Here is a 12,401-nt window from a genome sequence, read left to right as displayed (position 1 = left end):
CAAAGGCACGGAGCCAGCTAACCCTTCCATCAACGGTACCGAGGGCGCAAGCACTCCCAGTACCGAGGCAGACTGACACAGCAGCTCTTCCAGAAGGCCTGGAAGAATGGCTCGGATGCTCTCCTCCAGAGTCGCTGTCGAGGAAGGCTGTGGGGCCGGTACAGAAGTCGATGTCAGAATCTGTGGAGGCCTGGAAGGCGGTACCGGGCTGTCCGAAGATCGATGCGCCGACACCTCTTGTATGAAGGGTGAGTGCTCCTCCCGACATCAACGCTTTCCGGTTGTCAAATCCTTTGACGCCCCAGAGCTCCCGGTACCGTGCCTCGGAGGAGACCGGTGCCGATGCTTCTTCGCCTTCGCTCGAAGCACGTCACCGGTACTCCTTGATACCGACGAGGAGGAAGTGGAATCCACACGCCTCCTCGGGGTCGGGGCCAACAATGGTCGGTCCCAGTGGGCCTGCACAGCAGGAGCCTTCGAGACAGGTGGAGACCCACTTGACGGCTCACTACTCCCAGCTAGTGGTGATGTCCGGACACCCATTACCTGTGCTCCCAATGTCGATGCCATCCCCAGTGCCGATGTCGACGCCGAGGAATCAGTCGGAGCTCCGAAAAGACAGTCCTAAAGAGCTCTTCTTGAAGTCTGTGTTCGTCTTTTTCAAACTCAGACACAACTTGCAAGAGGCTGGGCGATGGTCGGGCCCAAGGCACTGGATGCACCAGGAGTGCGGGTCAGTGCCCGAGATTGACCGCTGGCACCGAGCACACTTCTTGAAGCCGCTGGGAGGCTTCGATGACATCAGCAGAAAAATCACAGCGGCGAAATCAAAAGGCTCGATTGTGCCAACCGAAGGCACAAAAAGAAGTACCGCGGACGTGTGGCCCAAGAAGGCCGCAACGGAAACGAAAGGAAACAGTTTTTTCCCCTAAGATAAAAGAAGGTTTGTTTTTTTTATACTGGAAAAAAGAAGAAGGCAAAAAAGGCAACGTAAAACAAAAAGAAAGCGCTAAATAACAACGCAAAGGACGCCTAAGTCTTTCCTAGGGCCTGAGGGAGAGAGACCAACACGCAGCCACTCTTCACCACGGAAAAAGAAAAACTGAGGCGGGAACGCGGGCGGGAAGATGGCCGCGCATGCGCAGTGCATCCGTCCCACGCTCTGCTGGCTGTCGCAAAGCTTTCTGGATTTTACTGGAAAAAATCTCCATTCCTGGGGCAACCGTGGACTCCGACCCACATGTGAGAACAAGCAGCTCTGCTTGTCCTCAGAGAAATGTAAATAAACATTGGGGGGGGGGGGGGGGAAAGAGCTGTGCATGCTGTTAATAATAGTTTTCACGCCTGAAACACCCACAGCCATTCTGAAAACTGAATTATCAAAAATTAAATTTTCAAGCCCAGTTCAAATCCCACTGGTGATATTATGTAATGCTAAATGTAGTGATCATGTCTCTGCACTGTTTTCTACATACCACTTTTGTATCAAACTTTAAGACCCCTACTTTTAACCATCAGGTATTCTAGTCTGGATTGCCTTTTTACTTCTCTTTGTTGGTTATTCCATATTTATTTACTGGGATTTATTGACCGTCTTTCTGAAGAGATCACCCAAGGTGTGTATGGGGTTCCCTCTTGATCTTTGAAGTATTCCCAAGCACACCTTTTAGAAGGTCCTCCCCATTTTGTACTTCAGCTTGACATTACGCATCAGGCTGTGATTTGCTATTTGGTTCCAAGTGGTGGTGGAGGGGAAGACGCCAACCTAAGAACCAGCACAAGTCCCAGGACAGATTCTGACTGGAATGCAAGTCCCAGGTAGTTGCAGGTGGCAGCTAGGTAAAATAAAACCATTGTGAAAGTTTTTAAAACGTGTACACCCTCTGAGGGATGTTTGGGGGTGGGGGGGCACAAAAGATATGACATTACTACAATTCCAATTACTTACTGCTACATTGCAAGCATAATTCTTACATTTTCATCAAATTTGGAATATTTATCAGTTTCTGGTTTAAACATTTCATTTGGAGGAATCTTCATCTTGGCCAGTTTTGCTGCCTTTGAAAAAAAAAAAAAAAAAAAATACGTTATAAAAAAAACTCACCCATATAATGCTTCTTTGCCTCTGAACTGAATCACAGCACACTATTTCCCTATGCATTTGATGGCATAACTTCATTTTGTTGACATTTTGCACCTAAAATTATATTTAAACTTATGTGTAGCCAGTTTGCAATTTTTGATTTGCCTGTACAATACCTTTATGTAGTATGAAATATTTTATGTTAAACACAATTCACAGAGAAATCATAAACCACTGTGTTCTCAGAACAACTCAGGTAAGATTTGCATATTATTGGTGCAGTGTACATACAAATCTATCAATGGGAGCATACAAATCTCTCTCATACATGTTCATTATTCGACCTTTATTGTTGATTACAAAAAATCTTTTACTGTCAAAAACCTTATAAACAAAATAAGATCACAGATAATCTAAATTTTTTTTTTTTAATTTGTACCCCGCGCTTTCCCACTCATCTAAATAATAAAATTTGTGCTCAGTTCAAGGATGAAAATCATAGCACCAACAGCACTGGCATTTAGAGAGTCCAGATCCGCCGGGCGAGCATCTTTATTTTCACAAGGGTGGAGGATTTTTTTCTGGCACAAGAATTTAAAGATTAATGAAGACGCATTCACAGCACAAGATACATCTTCAGCATAACAGAATAAAATAAGAAAACATTTTTTCATTAAGATACCGTTTGAAGTTGTGTTGATGCTGTGATTTTCATCCTTGAACCATACTGTCCCAGTTCTGGTACAATGAACTATTTTTCACTATATATTTAGCTTATCTTTGATCTTATTTTATTTATAAGGCTTTTGCCAGTAAAAGAATTTTTGGAATGAACATAAAAGTAGAATCTTCAGTAATACTTCTTGATATAGAATAGTTTTAACGAGCCCATTTCTTTATAATACATACATATGCATTAGAGATATCCTGGCTGGTCTGTGGCCCTTGCGGAAAGGATTGCCCACTCAGAAAACAGTGGCTGGCAAGAGTACAGATGAGAAAAGTAGGAACCTGTACTGAGACTCCTAGGAATGCTTTCATAACCATTTTCTTTCATTTAAAGCTTACTTTATGTTTGCCAAAGTTGTTTGCATCAGGCTCTAACAAGCTTCCAAAGGAAGGAAGACATTCAGGGCAAGCAACACTGTAGCACAGGTTAGGGCAACTTCTTGCTATTCCTAGGAAGTTCCCTTTCCTTTTTCTTTCCAAACCAGTGCTCTACTTTCAACAGATATTCAACACAGTTTCCTTGACAGCACCAGTCCCCACTAACTGGTTTTCAGTTCAAGGAAAATAAAAGAATCAAAAGAATAGAGAAGACCCAGTAGAAAGTTGCTGACACTCTGGCTTGCTGTTTCAAGTTAAGCTTGGCAGTATTTGCATGCTTTTTGAAGTCAAAGCTATAGTACCTCTCTTTTTAACAGCACAATTTACAAGCTACTCATCTCCCTATTAATTTTTGGCATATTTTAAAAGTAAAATCTCTGTAAACAGATTGTTTTATGGGACTTTACTTGCTATTATCTATCTCACTGATACCATGTTTCCTTAGGGCTTTGGAGAAAAGGACACTGCACATTGCACAACACTAAAATAAGACTTATCACAGAATAGCACGCATTCTTTGTAGTGAGGCATACCTGGAAAATTTACGTTATGTACTTTACTCTTTCACAGACTTTCATTCCTGTCCAAAAAATTCTTCATGAGCAATTTCCATGAAGAAAACTTGGAGCAAACTCGGTCCGAAAAATTTGCGGCAGGAAAGAATTGTAAAGTTGGCATTTTATATCTCTGGAATTAAAGGTGTGATAAATGTGAAACTTTGCACACAACAACTTAACACAAAGTTTTCGAATATAAAATTTCATTCTCCTAATATTTTCCATTAGTTCACAAATTGAATGTAAAGTTGATGATTTTTGCAAAAACGCCAAAAATAGGGTATTTTTAGCCCACTTTTACAAAAAAAGACCTTCTGGAAACTCTTTTTAATCATTTAAATTAGAAAGAGCATGTTTCAAACCCCTTAAAAAAGTAGGGTTGGTTTTTCAATCGCTGGCATATAAGGCCCTAGAAATAGGGACAAAGTTGAGGACGTTGCTATCGCACGCTGCTATCGCAACATCACATGCATTCTATTATTTTTGTTTTATACAGACATTATTAGTACCTAAATTGCGTTGGTCCATGGTGACATTGTCACTACCAGTTCAGGAACTTGAACCAGTAACCCCATCGCCATAGGGTTCACGCCCGATAGCTGTGCAATACCAGCCACGGGTGGGTTTCTTGGATGAGGATCCCAAGCCTCTAGTTTGTTTTCTTCATTAAGGTTCCAAAGCCTTGTGTGGGCATCTGTCCGGTTCCAAAGCGGACGACTGGGCAGCTTATCCTAGGTTCCTAAGCCTAAAGTGGGTATCCTAAATGGTTCCCAAGTCGAAGTCCGTAATGTTTGTATGAACTGCCAAATTCCAACAATTGCTTATTTATTATTGAATTTACGAGCCACTTCTTTAATGTCACTTCTGGGAGTTGATACTGGCGGCCTGATAGCGCTGGAAGTACACAAATAAGATGTTGCGCTGGAACCCAACAAACATCTTTTCTTTTAGGCCAATAAAATGAATGAGCCGGGCCTGGTGGATGCATAAATGCTACCAATGCATCATTTTGTTCGATGGAAATTTCTACAACGTTGCCTACCCACCATTTATTGTCATAAATGCAGGCAACATAACAACCAGGCAATAGTTTGGCCCATTTTAAATTAGGATTGACAATATCAGAAATTTTGGCCACAAAGTTAATCGTGTCATTTGAAACTTTGCTGACAGAAATCAAATTCGAATCAACTGGCACAAGCTGGTGATGATCTCTTGTGCCAGCCATTGTGCAGCTAGCTTTCCATCTTTCTTCTTACAGCATCCTGTTTTCTTGGATTTCTTCAGTCGGAACATACATATATTTAATTCCATGAATGTTTGTGTCACAAAAGTTAAACAGATCTATTGGCGTCAGTATTTGGTCGGTTAATGGTTGCTGGAGGCTGGCTCGAGCAGCCAAACGTTTAGTCATGCCACCAACTCCATCACATAGTGACTTGCCATGACTCGTGCCAAGAACGTTCCATTAGGCCTCAATTTCAAAATCATTCTTGTGATTGCACAGATTGACGACATTTTTGTAATTTTTGTATTGTGCTGCTGAACCGTCACTAAAGTAGTATATTTTTGTAATTTTTGTTTTATCAGTCAAAAACTCAATCAACTTCCAAATAAGCATGTGCACGGAAACCGTATCATGTTGCATATGATCAGAAATTATGCAGCAGTTGACAATTTGCAGCACGCCATCTTTATTGATATAATAAGCGACGAATAGATGCACTATGCATTGTGAATTCTCCCAGTGAAAGCCTTGAGCAGCGTCTTGAACAAACAAGTAATTCTGCTCAAAATCCATCAGTACGATAAGTTCGGTTTCTTTTAGGCCAGCTTTTAATGACTTCAAATATTCGCTTTGATATTTTGAAATGAAGTGGTGGCCAGTCAGTTTCCAAATTTTGCTAGCGAGTTTTTCAATAAAGTCAACAGTGAGAACATGTGTTTCGAGCGTTTCACGGTCAGTATGAACCCATTGTTTGAATTCTATTGATTCTTCTGAGTCCCAGTCCTCAAATATTTGTTCCAAATATGCTATCAGTGCCTCTTCACAAGGACAGTTTTGGCATCGCTGCAACATACAATCTTTGGCGTCCAGATCGCAAACTGCCTTTCCCATGAGCATCTTGTAGTCTTCTTTAATGTTGGCAACCTTGAAGCATAAGCTTAACATTCTGATGGATGGTGCAGACACAGACGGAATGTGTGCCTGAGGCACCCGACACTTAACACACCACTTTGTTCTGAGCTCACAGAATTTGGAAAAACCAATTTCAGCACCATATTTGTTTCGATATGCTACATACAGTTCTTTCAGATTGCACAGTAGCAACCCCTTTTGTTTTTGAACCTTGATGCCATCAAGCTGAACAGAAACAAAATCTTTTTTACCAGGGCACATCCTGCTAAATTCATCATCCTCGTAGAAATCTCAAACTTTTGTCGGCGATTGCCTTTGGTAGCAGTTTGTCAACTTTTGCATCCGGTAGTGCACAAATGCCTCTCTCTTGCTTTCATTTTTGCACTGTTTTAACCATACGTTCTGAAACGCTAAACGTTTTTGCTGTCACTGGTATTGACCAACTCTTTGCGGCCAAAGTCAATAATTGAATTTTCATGGATCTATTGGATATTTTAGTTTTCGTTTTCACATCTTCGATTAGGTCAGTGTAATCTTGGCATGACACGCATTCCTTAGCAGCTGACTTGCTAGTTTGTCCAATATCTTTGGCTGATACTGCAGCGGCTACCATTATTTTTTCTGCTACCACTTTCTGCACGCGTTCAATTTTTCATTTCACATATCCAGTTTTATCCCTACTGGCCAACCTCTGAATTTTTAATGGCGAAGTCCCCAAATCAGTCAAACTTTGATCAAGAGTGTCTGAAATGTCATATTGCAATTTTCTGATGATGACGACTGTGCCTTGCTTTCGACCATAGAAACATATTTGGTTTTACACTTGGAACACATTTTTTGGCCCGGTTTTACACTTGGAACACATTTTTTGGCCCGGCTTCACATTTGTTTTCAATTTTTTCAAATCATCGGACATGGCTAGATCGACTTTCAACAGTCCATGTTTAACTATGTGATTTTGTTTGTCGAATGGGTTGCAGCACGACTTTTGCTTCATTTCGTACTTTTCCAAATACATCGCTTTGTGATGCAGGCAGATTTGGTTGTCGTCTGTGAACTCAACCTCCGATTGCCGAGTAATGAGCATTTTTTCATTGGCGGACAAGCTGTGCACATAATGCAGTCCAATTTCTTTAGAATAAAATGAACCATGGTGGCAAGTTGCCGACAATTTTTTTCCAACAACGCAAATGGGCAAGGTAGGATTGTCAGTTGACTCTGACATTCATTTTTCGCATATTAAGCAAAATCGCAATAATTAATAATATGAAGTGTATTAAATTAATACTAATCTAAAAAAGAGAAGTTATAAAGATTCTTATGTTATGACAGAAACATACAGTGGTGGAAATAAGTATTTGATCCCTTGCTGATTTTGTAAGTTTGCCCACTGACAAAGACATGAGCAGCCCATAATTGAAGGGTAGGTTATTGGTAACAGTGAGAGATAGCACATCACAAATTAAATCCGGAAAATCACATTGTGGAAAGTATATGAATTTATTTGCATTCTGCAGAGGGAAATAAGTATTTAATCCCTCTGGCAAACAAGACCTAATACTTGGTGGCAAAACCCTTGTTGGCAAGCACAGCGGTCAGACGTCTTCTGTAGTTGATGATGAGGTTTGCACACATGTCAGGAGGAATTTTGGTCCACTCCTCTTTGCAGATCATCTCTAAATCATTAAGAGTTCTGGGCTGTCGCTTGGCAACTCGCAGCTTCAGCTCCCTCCATAAGTTTTCAATGGGATTAAGGTCTGGTGACTGGCTAGGCCACTCCATGACCCTAATGTGCTTCTTCCTGAGCCACTCCTTTGTTGCCTTGGCTGTATGTTTTGGGTCATTGTCGTGCTGGAAGACCCAGCCACGACCCATTTTTAAGGCCCTGGCGGAGGGAAGGAGGTTGTCACTCAGAATTGTACGGTACATGGCCCCATCCATTCTCCCATTGATGCGGTGAAGTAGTCCTGTGCCCTTAGCAGAGAAACACCCCCAAAACATAACATTTCCACCTCCATGCTTGACAGTGGGGACGGTGTTCTTTGGGTCATAGGCAGCATTTCTCTTCCTCCAAACATGGCGAGTTGAGTTCATGCCAAAGAGCTCAATTTTTGTCTCATCTGACCACAGCACCTTCTCCCAATCACTCTCGGCATCATCCAGGTGTTCACTGGCAAACTTCAGACGGGCCGTCACATGTGCCTTCCGGAGCAGGGGGACCTTGCGGGCACTGCAGGATTGCAATCCGTTATGTCGTAATGTGTTACCAATGGTTTTCGTGGTGACAGTGGTCCCAGCTGCCTTGAGATCATTGACAAGTTCCCCCCTTGTAGTTGTAGGCTGATTTCTAACCTTCCTCATGATCAAGGATACCCCACGAGGTGAGATTTTGCGTGGAGCCCCAGATCTTTGTCGATTGACAGTCATTTTGTACTTCTTCCATTTTCTTACTATGGCACCAACAGTTGTCTCCTTCTCGCCCAGTGTCTTACTGATGGTTTTGTAGCCCATTCCAGCCTTGTGCAGGTGTATGATCTTGTCCCTGACATCCTTAGACAGCTCCTTGCTCTTGGCCATTTTGTAGAGGTTAGAGTCTGACTGATTCACTGAGTCTGTGGACAGGTGTCTTTCATACAGGTGACCATTGCCGACAGCTGTCTGTCATGCAGGTAACGAGTTGATTTGGAGCATCTACCTGGTCTGTAGGGGCCAGATCTCTTACTGGTTGGTGGGGGATCAAATACTTATTTCCCTCTGCAGAATGCAAATAAATTCATATACTTTCCACAATGTGATTTTCCGGATTTAATTTGTGATGTGCTATCTCTCACTGTTACCAATAACCTACCTTTCAATTATGGGCTGCTCATGTCTTTGTCAGTGGGCAAACTTACAAAATCAGCAAGGGATCAAATACTTATTTCCACCACTGTACAACTACACCTGCACAGTACAGAATCCTATAGCCGAAACATGCTAATGCACGGCATCAATAAAGTACTTACAGAATATTTAACCAATGTCATTAGTGTAGAAGCACCGCTAGTAGACTAAGATTCATATAGCATACAAAAAATGAATTATACACAGCAGAAATGGAAAGAAAATGACACAATATAGAAAAATGCATGTTGAAGTATATGACGTTGCGATAGCAACGTCCTCAACTTTGTCCCTATTTCTAGGGCCTTATATGCCAGCGATGAAAAACCAACCCTACTTTTTTTAAGGGGTTTGAAACATGCTCTTTCTACAATGAAAATGATTAAAAAGAGTTTCCAGAAGGTCTTTTTTTTTTTTTTTTGTAAAAGTGGGCTATTTTTGGTGATTTTGCAAAAAGCATCAACTTTACACTCAATTTGTGAACTAATGGAAAATATTAGGAGAATTAAATTTTATATTCGAAAACCTTGTGTTGATAAGTTGTGTGCAAAGTTTATCACACCTTTAATTCCAGAGATATAAAAAGCCAAACTTTACAATTTTTTCGTGCCGCAAATTTTTCGGACCAACTTTGCTCCAAGGTTTCTTCATGGAAATCACTCATGAAGATTTTTTTATTATTTTGTTTAATAGAGCGCAAAAAGTTGTACAAGATGGCCAAGTTTTGTTTCTCTCAACAAAATATTGCCGGAGATACAGTGTCTCAAAGTTGCTGAAATCTCGGAGTCATACCATAGAAGGCTGCAGTATGGGGTCAAACAGATTACTATATCTCAGCAAGTATTGCATTGGCGAACGTAAAACTTTACCAATGTTCATTGGGGACATGTATGAATGTTCACAGAAAATTTCATCGAAATCTGTGATGGTCGCGCAGGGACCACCAGACCACTTGTCATGGAGTGACCCGTAAGTTTAGTACCCCCAATTATTTTGAAAACCTAGCTCATCTGGCAGCAGCAGCAGCTAGCAAATAAGTGATCTAATAAACTTCATTAGCAATCTAAGATATGTTGTACAACATATTCCATCTTGGCTCAATTAATTTATTCATGAATTGTACTGTAAAAACCAAACTGATTTGCATACCATCTAAGTATCTAAATGTGGATCATGGTACTTTATTGGAGCGTTTATGGGATATGGGTTTGCAGGAGAAGTCTATTTATTTATTGGGATTTCCTCATATTTGGAGGATCACAAGATGAGGGTGAAATGGGCTGATCTGGTATATGGGGTTTATCAGTTGAATATGAGAGTGCCACAGCGGTCTGCCCTGTCAGCTATACTGTCTAAATTTATAGCCGAAGCCACTATATGATGTTTAAATGTAGAATTTAGGGTATATGCTGATGATGATCTGTTTTTCTTCCCGGCTGATGATTTTGTAAATTATCATCTTAAATTGCAGCATTTTATGGAAGCTCTAAATTGTGGATGAAGGAAAACAGATTCCTCCGCGCCCTCCAGACCGGTCAAGACGCATGGGTTATGTACTCCTACCAGCAGAGGGAGACTGAGAAAACACTGAGCTTTTGGATACTGTATATATATAACCTGTGCAGTACACCCACTAGCCAGTATTTTCTCAGTCTCAGCAGAGATAGAAGGACAGCCTGTGCAGTCTTCAATAGTCTGGTGAGGTAGTTTGGATAATAGGGCACGGGGATCATTGGATTTTCTTCCAAAGTTTCTATTCTTTGAGTACCCTGTACTTGTGTTCAAAAAAAAAAAAAAAAAGTGCTTCGGGGCCCTGGGTCCGGTGGGGCCCAGTATTTCCCCTGGGGTGTTACACCTGTTATTCGGGTCCCCTCCCCTGTGCGGCTCTCTATTTCTGTTTTAGTGGCAGCTTTTTGCCTCGGCTGCTTTCTATGTACTGTAGCCTTGAGTGCCTCACAATTTTCAGCTGCCAGAATTATGTTGCTGGGCCTTTAAGAGCAAATATTTATTTATTTTGCACGGAACGAGCGGAGTGTTCGATTCCTTATCAGAGCCGGAGAGCAGTGCGATTATTGGTCGTGAGTGAAGGTAGCTCCATTTCGGGGCAGCATTTTCTTTTTTCTTACCTTCGGGGATTTTGGCCGGCAAGCTCCTCCGATGTCGCGCTTGCTCGCGCCAGGGTATAGAGGCGCTGGGCGGGCAGTGTCGTCTTTGCGGCGAACCTAAGCAGGCAGCAGCGGCTCCCCCTGAGTTGACCGCGGAAGTTCCAACGGGGTGAGGCGTTTCTGGGTCAGCGGGAGCTCCGGCAGGTCCGGCGTCAGCGGTTCTAGTTTCGACAGGAACGGCCGCCATTTTGGATTCATCGCGACCCGCGAAGTCAGCTGTTTTTGGGCCTGCTGCCCCCGTTTTAGCACAAAGAGTGCCTTCTGAAGGTCCAGGAGGGGTTGGTTTTCCTTTGGATTTTGTATGGACCCTTTATCAGGCCTGGAGGTCGGGGCCCCCCCAATTGGAAGAGGGGGCTAGTCCCATGCTGGCTAATAGGCCCCGGTTAGAGTGGACAGACGACGGGGAGTGTTTCTCTCCTATAGGTTCGGACAGTGCACTTAGTGATCTGGGTGATTCAGAGGGTTTGGAAGGCTCTCAGGGTCCGGATTCCTTTGTGCCTGGAGAGGATCCTTCAGTAGTTAGGATTTTCCATAGAGATGAGCTTACGGAGCTCACAGATCAGGTAACGTCCACCCTTAAGTTTGAACAGCCAGAGGTGGCCTTGGGGGAGGCTAGGCAGGTGGATCCTTTGGTGAAGGGCATTCAGCGTACAGTGCGGTCCTTTCCCATGAACAAGGACCTTCGGGATATGGTTGCTCAGGAGTGGAATTCCCCGAATTCACCATGTAAGGTTACCAAGGCAATGGCACAGCTTTATCCTCTTCCGCAGGAGGACAGGGATTCCTTTAAGGCTCCCACAGTAGATGCAGTGGTTACGGCAGTTACTAAAGCTACGGCTATCCCGGTAGACGGCGGTACCGCCCTCCGTGACCCCCAGGATAGGAGGCTGGAGTCATTTCTCAAGCGTAGTTTTGACTTGTCGGCTCACGCCCTGCAAGCCTCGGTGTGTGGGGGTCTGGTAGCTCGGGCTTGTTTTCGCTGGGCCAAGAAGCTTCTTGATTTGGTGGACGTTGGAACCTTGGGGGTTCATGAGTTAGCCAAGTTGGAGATGGGATCGTCCTTTTTGTCTGATGCACTTTATGATTTGTTGCATGAGTCAGTCAAAAATACGGTTATGATTGTGGGGGCGCATAGAGCCCTTTGGTTGCGAGGCTGGGTAACGGATGCTGCCTCTAAAGCTGTTATGTTCTCTTCCCTTTAAGGGGTCTATGCTCTTTGGAGAAGATTTGGATAAATTAGTGCGAGGTCTTACTGATGCAAAGGCTCCTCGGCTTCCGGATTTCTGACCCAAGTCGGGGGCCAGGGGTAATTTCTCTCGAGGCCGGTTTAGGGAGGCTTGACGGTATAGGCCGGGGAGGTCTAGTGGGACTTCTAGAGGTCGGTTCTTCCAGCGGACCCAGTACTTTCGGGGGAGTCGTCGTGGAGGGCGTGACTTTTCCGCGGGAGGTCAGTCTTCGGGACGCAA

General features: G+C 43.1%; 1 protein-coding gene across 2 annotated transcripts in view; it reads right to left on the bottom strand.

The window, feature by feature from the left end:
* Positions 1-12,401, bottom strand: part of CARS1 (cysteinyl-tRNA synthetase 1) — a 256,464-nt gene that overhangs the window by 43,488 nt on the left and 200,575 nt on the right. For both annotated transcript variants that reach the window (XM_030201116.1, XM_030201118.1), the window contains one exon: positions 1,975-2,058. In XM_030201116.1, coding sequence (XP_030056976.1) covers positions 1,975-2,058 — 84 coding nt within the window. The remainder of the gene's footprint in view (positions 1-1,974; positions 2,059-12,401) is intronic.

The sequence above is a fragment of the Microcaecilia unicolor genome, chromosome 4 (genome assembly GCF_901765095.1).
Source record: "Microcaecilia unicolor chromosome 4, aMicUni1.1, whole genome shotgun sequence".
NCBI classification, from domain to species: Eukaryota; Metazoa; Chordata; class Amphibia; order Gymnophiona; family Siphonopidae; genus Microcaecilia; species Microcaecilia unicolor.
Note: the sequence above shows the minus strand (reverse complement) of the source record. Positions and strands in the feature narration are given on the sequence as shown.